The sequence below is a fragment of the Bufo bufo genome, chromosome 10 (assembly GCF_905171765.1).
Source record: "Bufo bufo chromosome 10, aBufBuf1.1, whole genome shotgun sequence".
In the NCBI taxonomy this organism is placed as follows: Eukaryota; Metazoa; Chordata; class Amphibia; order Anura; family Bufonidae; genus Bufo; species Bufo bufo.
In genome coordinates this window covers 18,335,751-18,350,234 of record NC_053398.1, presented here as the reverse complement: position 1 = coordinate 18,350,234, position 14,484 = coordinate 18,335,751, and the positions used below count along the sequence as shown (strand labels likewise).

Sequence of the window (14,484 nt, the reverse complement as noted above, 5' to 3'; positions counted from 1 at the left end):
TTATTTCTGTGATGAAATTGACCTGCTTTGCGGATTTCCAAATATCCAGCATGTCAATTAGGTTTGCGGTTTTAGCTGCGGATTTTACCCTTTTCAATGGAAGGGCGAGCACGGCAGCAAAACCGCATCAAAAACCGCAATTAGAAATTGCGGATTTTGGTGCGGACATGCTGCAGAAACGCACATAAATCCGCATGGAAATTTGGGCGGATCTTATGTGCGTTTACCTGGTGGCCTTTCAGTCCTAGACTGCACTGTATACAAAGCACATAGGTTCTAGACTACACAGTAACGAGTCAGTTCTAGACTACATTGGCTCCATAATACATTAATTTTAGGCTACACTGTATACAAGGCACATTGGTTCTAGACTACAGTGTAACTACACTGCGTGCAGAATTATTAGGCAAATGAGTATTTTGACCACATCATCCTCTTTATGCATGTTGTCTTACTCCAAGCTGTATAGGCTCGAAAGCCTACTACCAATTAAGCATATTAGGTGATGTGCATCTCTGTAATGAGAAGGGGTGTGGTCTAATGACATCAACACCCTATATTAGGTGTGCATAATTATTAGGCAACTTCCTTTCCTTTGGCAAAATGGGTCAAAAGAAGGACTTGACAGGCTCAGAAAAGTCAAAAATAGTGAGATATCTTGCAGAGGGATGCAGCACTCTTAAAATTGCAAAGCTTCTGAAGCGTGATCATCGAACAATCAAGCGTTTCATTCAAAATAGTCAACAGGGTCGCAAGAAGCGTGTGGAAAAACCAAGGCGCAAAATAACTGCCCATGAACTGAGAAAAGTCAAGCGTGCAGCTGCCAAGATGCCACTTGCCACCAGTTTGGCCATATTTCAGAGCTGCAACATCACTGGAGTGCCCAAAAGCACAAGGTGTGCAATACTCAGAGACATGGCCAAGGTAAGAAAGGCTGAAAGACGACCACCACTGAACAAGACACACAAGCTGAAACGTCAAGACTGGGCCAAGAAATATCTCAAGACTGATTTTTCTAAGGTTTTATGGACTGATGAAATGAGAGTGAGTCTTGATGGGCCAGATGGATGGGCCCGTGGCTGGATTGGTAAAGGGCAGAGAGCTCCAGTCCGACTCAGACGCCAGCAAGGTGGAGGTGGAGTACTGGTTTGGGCTTGTATCATCAAAGATGAGCTTGTGGGGCCTTTTCGGGTTGAGGATGGAGTCAAGCTCAACTCCCAGTCCTACTGCCAGTTTCTGGAAGACACCTTCTTCAAGCAGTGGTACAGGAGGAAGTCTGCATCCTTCAAGAAAAACATGATTTTCATGCAGGACAATGCTCCATCACACGCGTCCAAGTACTCCACAGCGTGGCTGGCAAGAAAGGGTATAAAAGAAGAAAATCTAATGACATGGCCTCCTTGTTCACCTGATCTGAACCCCATTGAGAACCTGTGGTCCATCATCAAATGGAGATTTACAAGGAGGGAAAACAGTACACCTCTCTGAACAGTGTCTGGGAGGCTGTGGTTGCTGCTGCACGCAATGTTGATGGTGAACAGATCAAAACACTGACAGAATCCATGGATGGCAGGCTTTTGAGTGTCCTTGCAAAGAAAGGTGGCTATATTGGTCACTGATTTGTTTTTGTTTTGTTTTTGAATGTCAGAAATGTATATTTGTGAATGTTGAGATGTTATATTGGTTTCACTGGTAAAAATAAATAATTGAAATGGGTATATATTTGTTTTTTGTTAAGTTACCTAATAATTATGCACAGTAATAGTCACCTGCACACACAGATATCCCCCTAAAATAGCTAAAACTAAAAACAAACTAAAAACTACTTCCAAAAATATTCAGCTTTGATATTAATGAGTTTTTTGGGTTCATTGAGAACATGGTTGTTGTTCAATAATAAAATTAATCCTCAAAAATACAACTTGCCTAATAATTCTGCACTCCCTGTATATAAGTTCTAGCCTATACTGACACCATAATACGTAAATTCTACACTACACTATATACAAAGTACATAAGTTGTAGACGGCACTCTATGTCAGTTCTAAACTCCACACTAATAATACATAAACTCTAGACTACACTTTATACAAAGAACACTGGTTCTAGCCTACACTGTAACTAGTAATTTCTAGACTACACTGATTCCATAATACATCAATTTTAGGCTACACTGTTTACCAAGCACATAGGTTCTAGACTACACTGACACTGTATCAGTTCTAGACTACACTGACTCCATAATACATGAACAATAGACTATGCTGCATACAAAGCACACAGACTCTAGACTACACAGTAACCATGTCAGTTCTAGATCTACACTTTTGTTCTAGAGTAGATTCTAGATCTACTCTGTAACATGTCAGTACTAGACTGCACTGGATCCATAATGAGTCAGTTCTAGATTACATAGATTTCAAAAGCACATGGGGAGGCATGAATTTATTATGCCCTTAGTACCAGAATTCTGTCAAGAAAAGTTACAAATTTTGTCACACACCATTTTTGTTCTTTTATGGCTCGCTCGCCGCTCTGGGCGTGGTTAGTTATGCTAATTAGGTGGATGTCGGATTTATCTATTGCAACTTTTGTTTAAAGACATAGAAATGTACAAAACTGAAGAAACAGCTGAGAACCAGCTCTAGATAAGACCTCTTTCACATGACCGTATGGCTTTTTCAGCATTTTGCGGTCCGTCTTTCACGGATCCGTTGTTCCGTTTCCGTTGTGTTTCCGTTTCTGTTCAGTTTTTCCCTATTGCATATACAGTATACAGTAATTACATAGAAAAAATTGGGCTGGGCATAACATTTTCAATAGATGGTTCCGCAAAAACGGAACGGATACGGAAGACATATGGAGTACATTCCGTATGGGTTCCGTTTTTTTGCGGACCCTCTGACTTGAATGGAGCCACGGAACGTGATTTTCGGGCAATAATAGGACATGTTCTATCTTTCAACGGAACGGAAATACGGAAACGAAATGCATACAGAGTACATGTAGTTTTTTTTGCGGAACCATTGAAATAAATAGTTCCGTATACAGAATGCAAAAAACGGCCCGTAAACAGAAAAAAAACGGTCGTGTGCAGGAGGCCTAAAAGCGATATTTCTAAAGATGCTGAAAATTTACCAAACAAACATGCGGCATCCTACACCGATGTCCCAGACTACACTGGATCAATATATATAACACATCAGTTCTAGACGATGCTGGATCTACATATAACAAGTTGTAGACCACAATGGATCTATATATAACATCAGTTCTAGACTAGACTGGATGTATATTATATATAAAGTCAGTTCTAGACTTCACTGGCTGGATATTATATATAACAGGTCAGTTCTAGACTCCACTGGATGATTATTATACATCACCGTCAGTTCTAGAATACATTGGATGATTATTATACATCACAGTCAGTTCTAGACTCCACGGGCTGATTATTATACATCACAGTCAGTTCTAGACTCCACTTGATGATTATTATACATCACCGTCAGTTCTAGACTCCACTGGATGATTATTATACATCACCGTCAGCCCAGGGGACAACTGAACTATGAGTACTACTACCCTCACCCGGCACACCACCGTTACACTCACATAGCGCCCCTAGAGCACAGGCGTTGCAGATGAAGCCCTCGCTCAGTTACATATGGGCCCCACCTCCTCACCGCCCATTGGCTCCCTGTCACGGCCAGGTCACTCCCACCGTCACCCAGGTAACGGGTCTCAAACCCCTCCCACTGCGTGACGCAATGCATGCCGGGGACGTCACGCACCGACCAGGCGCCGCGGTGCATGCCGGGAACAGAGAGGCGGCCTGACCGAACCCGGACACCGAACAGGGGATCCCGTTCCCTGCTGCGCGCCACCCGTCTACGGGACAGCAGGGAGCACCGGGGCCGGCGCAGGCGGTGTCTGTCTGTGGGATACGCCGACTCCCTTCTTCGGTGTACAGACCCTGGCACCCCCCCCCTGTCCGTCCCCGGCTCCTGTCCTGTGTGTGGCACCGGGATCCCCCCCTCCCCAGGTCCACCGGTCCATGCTGAACGGAACACGGGCTCCGGCTCAGGTTAACACGTTAGAGGACGGATACCGGGAGGACACAGCAAGGTAACAATAGCGAATGTCCTATGGTGTACGCCGGTGTGTGAGGGGCTTCCTGACAACCACATGACTGTGCACGGATAGGTTGTCAGTCCTGTGTGTGGTCCTGTCATCTGGTGTGAAGAATGGAGGAATCCTTGTGCCATTGTGTGGAGTCCTAGCGCCGCTGTGTGTCTGTGTGCGCCCGCCGTGCTGTCATCATGTGATTATGTCACCGCCATACATCAGAGGCTGCCCTGAGCAGTGCTGAGCGCCGCAGGTAGAGCATCCTTCCCAGAGCCTCCTCCTGTCAACATAGCCCCCTCCTCCTCCTCCCGTCAACATGGCCCCCTCCTCCTCCTCCCGTCAACATGGCCCCCTCCTCCTCCTCCCCCCGTCAACATAGCCCCCGCCTCCTCCTCCCCCCCCGTCAACATAGCCCCCTCCTCCTCCTCCCCCCGTCAACATAGCCCCCTCCTCCTCCTCCCCCGTCAACATAGCCCCCTCCTCCTCCTCCCCCCGTCAACATAGCCCCCTCCTCCTCCTCCCGTCAACATGGCCCCCTCCTCCTCCTCCCCCTGTCAACATAGCCCCCCTCCTCCTCCCCCTGTCAACATAGCCCCCCTCCTCCTCCCCCTGTCAACATAGCCCCCCTCCTCCTCCCCCCGTCAACATAGCCCCCTCCTCCCCCCGTCAACATAGCCCCCTCCTCCTCCTCCCCCCGTCAACATAGCCCCCTCCTCCTCCTCCCCCCGTCAACATAGCCCCCTCCTCCCCCCGTCAACATAGCCCCCTCCTCCTCCTCCCCCCGTCAACATAGCCCCCTCCTCCTCCTCCCCCCGTCAACATAGCCCCCTCCTCCTCCCGTCAACATGGCCCCCTCCTCCTCCTCCCGTCAACATGGCCCCCTCCTCCTCCTCCCGTCAACATGGCCCCCTCCTCCTCCTCCCGTCAACATGGCCCCCTCCTCCTCCTCCCGTCAACATGGCCCCCTCCTCCTCCTCCCGTCAACATAGCCCCCTCCTCTCGTCAACATAGCCCCCTCCTCTCGTCAACATAGCCCCCTCCTCCCGTCAACATGGCCCCCTCCGCCTCCCATCAACATGGCCCCCTCCGCCTCCCATCAACATGGCCCCCTCCGCCTCCCATCAACATGGCCCCCTCCGCCTCCCATCAACATGGCCCCCTCCGCCTCCCATCAACATGGCCCCCTCCGCCTCCCATCAACATGGCCCCCTCCGCCTCCCATCAACATGGCCCCCTCCGCCTCCCATCAACATGGCCCCCTCCGCCTCCCATCAACATGGCCCCCTCCGCCTCCCATCAACATGGCCCCCTCCGCCTCCCATCAACATGGCCCCCTCCGCCTCCCATCAACATGGCCCCCTCCGCCTCCCATCAACATGGCCCCCTCCGCCTCCCATCAACATGGCCCCCTCCGCCTCCCATCAACATGGCCCCCTCCGCCTCCCATCAACATGGCCCCCTCCGCCTCCCATCAACATGGCCCCCTCCGCCTCCCATCAACATGGCCCCCTCCGCCTCCCATCAACATGGCCCCCTCCGCCTCCCATCAACATGGCCCCCTCCGCCTCCCATCAACATGGCCCCCTCCGCCTCCCATCAACATGGCCCCCTCCGCCTCCCATCAACATGGCACCCTCCTCCCGTCAACATGGCCCCCTCCTCCTCCCCCCGTCAACATAGCCCCCTCCTCCTCCTCCCCCCGTCAACATAGCCCCCTCCTCCTCCTCCCCCCGTCAACATAGCCCCCTCCTCCTCCTCCCCCCGTCAACATAGCCCCCTCCTCCTCCTCCCCCCGTCAACATAGCCCCCTCCTCCTCCCCCCGTCAACATAGCCCCCTCCTTCTCCTCCCCCCGTCAACATAGCCCCCTCCTCCTCCTCCCCCCGTCAACATAGCCCCCTCCTCCTCCTCCCCCCGTCAACATAGCCCCCTCCTCCTCCTCCCCCCGTCAACATAGCCCCCTCCTCCTCCTCCCCCCGTCAACCTAGCCCCCTCCTCCCCCCGTCAACATAGCCCCCTCCTCCTCCTCCCACCGTCAACATAGCCCCCTCCTCCTCCTCCCGCCGTCAACATAGCCCCCTCCTCCCCCCGTCAACATAGCCCCCTCCTCCCCCCGTCAACATAGCCCCCTCCTCCTTCTCCCCCCGTCAACATAGCCCCCTCCTCCTCCTCCCCCCGTCAACATAGCCCCCTCCTCCCCCCGTCAACATAGCCCCCTCCTCCCCCCGTCAACATAGCCCCCTCCTCCCCCCGTCAACATAGCCCCCTCCTCCCCCCGTCAACATAGCCCCCTCCTCCCCCCGTCAACATAGCCCCCTCCTCCCCCCGTCAACATAGCCCCCTCCTCCCCCCGTCAACATAGCCCCCTCCTCCCCCCGTCAACATAGCCCCCTCCTCCCCCCGTCAACATAGCCCCCTCCTCCTTCTCCCACCGTCAACATAGCCCCCTCCTCCTCCTCCCGCCGTCAACATAGCCCCCTCCTCCCCCCGTCAACATAGCCCCCTCCTCCCCCTCCCCCCGTCAACATAGCCCCCTCCTCCTTCTCCCCCCGTCAACATAGCCCCCTCCTCCTTCTCCCCCCGTCAACATAGCCCCCTCCTCCTTCTCCCCCCGTCAACATAGCCCCCTCCTCCTTCTCCCCCCGTCAACATAGCCCCCTCCTCCTCCTCCCCCCGTCAACATAGCCCCCTCCTCCCCCCGTCAACATAGCCCCCTCCTCCTCCCCCCGTCAACATAGCCCCCTCCTCCTCCTCCTCCTCCCGTCAACATAGCCCCCTCCTCCTCCTCCTCCTCCCGTCAACATAGCCCCCTCCTCCTCCCGTCAACATAGCCCCCTCCTCCTCAGCCTCCCATCAACATAGCCTCCTCCCGTCTCAGCACTTATTTCCATCAACTTGGCTCCCTCTTCCCGTCAACATATCCTCCCATCCCAATGACATAGCATTCTCCCTTCAACATAGCCTCTTTCACCCCCCATCCCGACAACAAGACCTCCTATCTCGATGACAGCCTCCTCCACCTCCCATCCTGATGACACAGCCTCCTATCCCATCGATGCAGCCTCCTCCTGTCCTGGTGATCTATAGGGAATTCTGGTCCTGAAATTCGCTCTATACCGGTCCTATGTGAATGGCTTCTTGTCCTCCCCGTATGGTGACCCTATATGGCTTCCACTACACTGTGCGCCAGGCCCGTGTGCTGTGCCATCTTCCCATTACATTTACATTATGTGTGGACTTTTATCCCTGAGCGCTGGTGTCTGTCACTATCTCCTCACGACGCCATATAACAGTATTGTCTGTGATGTTGTTTGGCGGTAGTCTCTGCAGGTGTGCTGCGTACATTGATCTCTGTGTACAGTGTGTCCATGTCCCCAGCTGTATGGACCACGTAGGCCAGCCACACTCATGCATCTCTGTGGCCGACAGTGCTGGTGGGAGGCACGTGGCCCCGGACAGACGGACCTGTACTTTCCTGCATTAAATCATAAAGTGGTTGGTTGACCAGTATTGCAAATTGTGACGACGCCGCCTCATACCATAGCGGTGAAGTGTGTCACATTCTGACGTATAAGCGGTTTAGGGTGGAGTATGACGCACATCATTCCTGGTCCCCTGCAGTCCTATTGGTGTAGTCAGTAAGTCCTCGAAGCCGCCTCATGCTTTCCACCTGTTTTGAAACAACTACTCCCACTTTCCCCACTGTTCTCAGAGCTCCCATGGCAGTATATAGAGCATGCTGGGAGTTGTAGTTTTCCAAAGGCTTGTGTGTTTTAGAGGTGTTGACCCCTAAGCTTCAGGACTTGAGGTTATTATTATTATATATATTATTTATTCTTTTCACATCCTGGCAGCTGGTCCTCCCAAAGCCCCCTTAAACCTGCCCGCCATACACACCGGCCGAGTGTGCATGTGTCCTCAATAAGCCGCCATCAGACATCTCTGGCTGCGGCTTATCTCCCTGAGAACAAAAGGATCGGACATGTTGAAATCTAACAGCCCAATTCTTCTCCTCTCTAACATCTTCTGTCGGGGGAGAGTCGGGACACGGCTGTATACATAGGATGGTCGTCTCGAGAAAATCGTCAGGTTCAGCCCTTATTCAGCTAATGCAAGTGATCGGCAACCTGTGGCTCTCCAGCTGTTGCAAAACTCCCATCATGCAGCTGCCAGGACACGATTGGAGTTATAGTTTTGCAACAGCTGGAGAGCCACAGGTTGGGGAACACTGATCTAATGTGTTGTGTAAGTGGTTGTCAAGATAGATCATCAATATCAGATCCGACAACCTGCACCCCAGCCGATCTCCTGCCACAGCGCCATCTGTTGTGTAGTGGATGCAGCTGGTTACTGCAGCACTGCTCCCATTGAAGTGAATGGTACCCAGCTCCAGCTGTGTAGTTTATGCGCCAAAGCGACCCTCATTGGTGCTGGTGCCGGGGTGTCAGATCCTTGCCAATTTGCAACTGCAGATAGGCCATCAGTGTCGAAAAACCTGGAATCCCCGTTTTCTCATCTCAAATATTGGTGGCATCTCCCTACTATATGCCACCAATGTCCGATAGGTGCATGTCTCACCTGCACCTGTATTCAGAACGAGCCCTGAAAGTGATGGAGAGTGCGCACGCACGGTGTGGTCTCCATCCATTTCTTTGGAGGTTCTTAAAATAGCTGTATTTTTGGAAGTCCCATAGAAATGAATAGAGAGTGCACTGCGCAAGCGCCCCCATCTATCCATTTACTGCTATGGGACTGCCGGAAATAGCTGAGCCAGCGCTTAACAATTTTTTGGAACTCTCGTTGAAATGAGTGTAGCCCAGCCGCCCTCCGTTCACTTCGGGGGTCCTGTTCTGGAGATAGGTCCCACCTCTGGGACCTGATCCTATCTGACATTGGTGGCCTATCCTAGCGAGATCCATCTCCAAGGTGAGACATTGCCTTTAAGATAGGCCTTGATGACTTTTTTTTTAACAACAGGACGACTCTAGGATTTATGTTCCTTTTCACCTGTTTGTCGAGACCCCGTAATCTTGATGCCGCCATGTTCTCTCTCTTAGATGATGTGTGAAGTGATGCCAACCATCAGCGAGGCTGAGATGCCTCCAGGGGGGAACGGAAGCCACGGATCCGGCTCTCCCCTCCAGACGGACTCGGATTCCCACTTTGAGCAACTCATGGTGTCCATGCTTGAAGAAAGAGACCGGCTGCTGGACACGCTGCGAGAGACCCAGGAGACTCTGGCGTTAAATCAGGGCAAGCTACAGGACGTCACCCACGAGCGGGACTCTCTACAGAGACAGCTGAATACAGCGCTGCCTCAGGTAGGTGCCGACTGACCTCTGCGGTTGTTGCTCCGTGGGTCATTGACTCTGACTTCTGATTGTAAAGGTTCCTCCGGTGTAGTCTTCTTATGTAACGCAGGTGACATTGTGGTTTCTAATAGAAATTCTGCAGAGCAACCTATATGGTGGTACGGCCGTGTAGGGGTTAATTTTGGGCCTTCCTTACGATCAGAAATTGGCTGTAACGTCTTGGGGTGAACGAGAGACATGGGACAGGCGGTTGTAATGCACTGGTGCAGATTGGCAGCGCATCTGCCCGTCTGTGGCCGCCCTCAGTGTCTACATGACCAGGAGTGGAAACGCGTTGGTCTAGAATGCAAAGAAATTGGCTGGGTGACCGCCTTGGTTGGTGGAATAATTCATATATATGTGGTTTACTGAATTATAGAAGAAGCAGAAGTTTGATTAATAGATGACACGTCATGCAGATTGGATTTTATTTCGATATGTTGTGCCATTCCTCTATTATTCCTGCTAGAAGTCATGAATGAATTGCCAACAGTTTGCAGTGAATGGCGTTGAAGGGGGTGTCCCTGTACAGACTGACACTGGCAGCACCGATTGGATTGTGTCAGACTGTGTGGGGACACGCCCTAAACTGGTGACACCCATCTGGACCTTCTCTGCACACTGCTAGTAATTCATTTAGAACTTCCAGCAGGAATAATAAAGGAATGGCACAATACAGAGTCATAAAAATAGATTCTCCAGAATTGTTTTTATAAGGAGGATGCAAGTAGTTACTAAACCAGACATGTCGGGAGAGGTGATGGGCCCTTTTTAAAGGGGTTGTTCACCCCTGGGGACGTTTTATACAGATTTACCCCCCTGTACGTGGAAGGATCCGTGGTGGTAGTCATACTTGCCTGATACCCACCGTTGGGTTCCAGCTCCCCACGTCAACATCCGGTTTGATGCAGGCAACGATGACTGGCCGCAGCGGTTATGTGACATGACTCATGGGTGACGTGTCCGCTGCAGCGGTCATGTGAGCTGCATCAAGCTGGATGTTGATGCGAGGAGACTTGGGATCAGGTAGGTATAATTACCACCCCGGATCTGACCGCTCTTAGGGGTCTGCAGAAAACATCCCCTTTTAAAGGGGTTTTCCAGGATTAGAAAAACACAGGTTTTCTTTTCGAAGAAAGCAGCCATGTTTTTTCAATTTTGGATATCCTCACAGAGCAGAAATGATGTGCGGCGTGACTCCAGCTCCTGACACAAAAGCTCCTTCAAATCAAGGCTACTGTTTGGCTTCTTTTCCTTGGACCTCTGAATCTTCTCAAGGTCACATTGGCTCTTGGAGTAGTGTAAAGCTGCCTGTGCACATGCTCGCTCACCACGGCCGAGCATGCAGGTGATCTCAGTGGTGAGCAGGGGGCGTAAGCCGCCACCAGACTCCTCCGGAAGCTGATCATCTTCCAAGAACAAAAAGATTGGTCGCGTTGAAATCCAACTCCAATCCTTACCTCTTCCAACATCTGCCGCGGAAGGCCCCTTACACATTAAAGGGGTTGTCTCATCATGGACAATGGGGGCATATCGCTAGGATATGCCCCCATTGTCTTATGGGAACCGCACCTATATAAAGAACAGAGCCCCGATAGTGAAGGAGGGCGTACTGTGCATGCGCAGCAGCCCTCCATTCGTTTTCTATCGGGCTGGCAAAAATAGTCGAGCAGTGCTCGGCTATTTCCGTCGGCCTCATAGAAATGAATGGGAGCGGGGGTCGCGCATGCGCGGTACGCTCCTATTCACTTCTATGGGGAGCCGGCTTGGTGGTGGCCGGACCGGAGTCCTCCAGCCACCACTGTGCCGGGCTCCGTTCTCTATATAGGTGCGGGTCCCAATCCTAGCGGTATGCCCCCATTGTCCATGATGAGACAACCCCTTTAAGAGGTCGTCCAGGTCTCCGAAATAATCGGTTGGGTCGGCCGATGTTCTTCTAATGTGTATGGCCCCGTACAGGCTATGCTGCCTTTCGTCGGTCTCCTTGCAGATCTGAACGGTTCTGCTGTCTTTACTGACTGTATAATATAGTGGTCACATCAGGTTTTCATTCTTCTCCTATACAATGTTAGGATGAAGCAGTGCTGGTCTGGCATCTTTCCTCAGCAATGTAGTGTTGGCAGAATTAGCAGCGAGAACGCCTCCTTGGAGGAGAAGAAGGAGGAGCAGGCGGTTGTCTTCAGCACTCTCTGCTTATGTTAGTCTGAGCTTTTCCATTGTTCAATTATCCCGGAGATTACAGTGCGGTTTAGTGAGGGGAGAATAAGGCTATATGTACTGTCTATATGGAATGGAGGAGATGAGGCCACTACTTCCAACCATATGTGGGTGAGATCTCCAAACTACAACTCCCAGTATGCCCGGACAGCCGCAGGCCACAGCCAGGATGCTGCAGGTTGGACATTCCGCCTACTATGTAGGGGACGCGGCCGCTATCCGTCACAGGAGTGAATTCTGTTCAGCCGGCCGAAGACCACCCCGACCTGCCGGAGGAAAGTGAAGCCGAGGAAGTTGTAAAATGCCATTGATATCAGCGGGGGTGTAGTCATGCAAAAGAATAATGTCGAGAAAGGGAGTCCTGCCCAGGTGAGCAGAGGGCGCAGGATGCTGAGCTATGGACCTGCTGCATGGTCCTAACGCATTATGTACAATACTGCCAAAGTTGAGAAAGTACTCCGATCCCAGTGCTACCAGTTTGAAGGTATAAGGGTACGGCCGCCTTGTCAGGTTTCCCGATGCAGTTCTGGAAGCCGCAATCGGGAGTGGATCATAAAAGAAAAGAAAGTACAAAGGACCGATATGAGTTCTCTTTTTTGAATCCATTCCAGGCTTTGGCTTCAAAAAACGCATAAAAAAACCTGAACATGTGACCGGACCCTAAGGGTGTCTTGACATCAGTTATTATTATTTGTTTAAGCACAGCCTAAGGACTCGTTGTTCGACCGCTCCGTGCATTGGGGCCGCAATTTGCGGCTGCCGCGACGAATTCAAACCCATTCAACTTCAATGGGTCTGTGATCCATCCGCACCGTGAAAAAATAGAACATGTTACATGTTCTATTTTTTTCTTGCGGTGCGGAGGCACGGAGAGAAACCCCACGGAAACTCCCTGTAGTGCTTCCATGGTGTTTCGTGCCTTCATTCTGCACCGATCTTCCGGATTGCCGACCCATTCAAGTGAATGGTTCTGCATCCGTGATGCATGGTGCACACGGCCGGTGCCCGCCTATGGTGGACCCGCTATTTGCCGGCTGCAATAGGCGCATGGCCGTGTGCATGAGCCCTAAGACTCAATTCACTTTGGCAACAATAACGCAGCCTGAAGCATCGTTCCTGCTGTCAATGGTGGACAGATCAGACAAGGTCCGTTGGGATCTGTCATGGCTCCCTTATGAATGAGAAGCAAGCGGGAACCGTTTTTAAAGGGGTTGTCCAGTTTATATTAGTAGCTGCACAGGTGCTGGTAACTGGACGCGCATGCGGCTAGTAAGAAGCGTTAGAAAACTATTGGGACTGAGGTCCGATAGATTGATGTGAATAATTCATGTCTACATGCGGGTCCGCTGAGAACATGGCCGCTGATGGAGGGTTCAGTTCACCGGTGCCCCCATTCACTTATACAGTGGACTTAAAGGGGAAATGGCGCATGCGCAGTCCGTCCTCAACGTAACTGAATGGAGCCCACTGATGGACGGAACCCTCTATCAGAGGCCATGTTCTCAGCGGACCTGCATGTAAACGTGAATCAGTTTAAGGATCCATTCACACGTCCGCAAAATGGGTCCGCATCCGTTCTGCAATTTTGTGGAACAGGTGCTGACCCATTCATTTGTCAATGGGGCCGGAATGTGCTGTCCGCATCCGCGATTGCGGATCAGCACTTCCGTTCCGCAAAAAAATAAATAGAACATGTCCTATTCTTGTCTGCAATTGCTGACAAGAAAAGGCATTTTCTATGAGAGTGCCGGCGATGTGCGGTCTGTAAAATGCGGAACGCACTTTGCCTATGTCCGTATTTTGCGGATCTGCAAAACACATACGGACGTGTGAATGGACCCTAATAATGCTTACTATTAGCTGTATGTCCTGTTACCAGCACCTGTGTAGCTAGTAATATAAACTGGACAACCCTTTAAGATGGCCATACATGTTGGTGGTCACCAATATCCGTCCTCTCCTGAATTCCCACCGTACCGGCGCACATTCGGCTGAAGTAAGCTGCCGTTGGACACCTTTGGCAGCGACTTATCCCCCAAAAGGATTGAGCATGTTGGAATCCAACTGCCTGAACTTCCTGTCCCTAAAATATGCCCTTCGGCTAGAGTCTATAGGCCCCCATTTACGTAGGAGACTGACACTGCGATTTTTGCGCCGGACGTGCCGTAGATAAGCGCATGGATTCGCCTCATTGTCATTCAAGGTGTTGGCTTATCCGTGGCGTTACATCTCAGAATCTGCGAAAATAACTACATTTTTTCCCCCCTCCATAATGTGCGTATTTTTTCCAGAGCGTGTCGATGCGGCATCGCAAACTCTCTTCACGTGCATTGGATGCTGAGTGTTAGCGGATGCGATGGAGGCACGAAAAGCTGCGCGCACCAGAAACTGTAGTGGAAAAGTCTGTGGCGGTTCCGCTGCAACAACCGCGTGCACTACATGCGGCTTTTGCCGAGAAGCCAACGGACTTCACTTTCTCCATTGCAAAGGGTGAGAACCGCAGCATAAATCGGCACGCTGCAGATTTCCAATCCGCACCGCAGGTCAGTTTACGCTGCGGTTTTCGTTCAATTCTCATCCTCTTTGCTGGAACTGTACAACGCTGCGCATTCGCCGCATGAAAATCAGTAGCAGCAAATCTGCAGCTACTCTGTGACATGTGAACCCGGCCTAAATCCTCACCCTCTTCCACATACTGTATATATTCTTCCCTTTTCCTTTGGACTGGACCCCTGGCCCGGCTGTGTGGAGTATGGCGGTGCGGTCACCGGCTTCTTCACATGCCGCAT

General features: G+C 51.5%; 1 protein-coding gene across 8 annotated transcripts in view; it reads left to right on the top strand.

Moving 5' to 3' along the window:
- Positions 1–3,785: 3,785 nt before the first annotated feature.
- PPFIA1 (PTPRF interacting protein alpha 1) overlaps positions 3,786–14,484 on the top strand; it is a 69,750-nt gene continuing 59,051 nt past the window's right edge. For all 8 annotated transcript variants that reach the window (XM_040409084.1, XM_040409080.1, XM_040409078.1 and 5 more), the window contains exons 1-2: positions 3,786–4,128; positions 9,185–9,448. In XM_040409084.1, coding sequence (XP_040265018.1) covers positions 9,185–9,448 — 264 coding nt within the window. In that variant the 5' untranslated portion in view covers positions 3,786–4,128. The remainder of the gene's footprint in view (positions 4,129–9,184; positions 9,449–14,484) is intronic.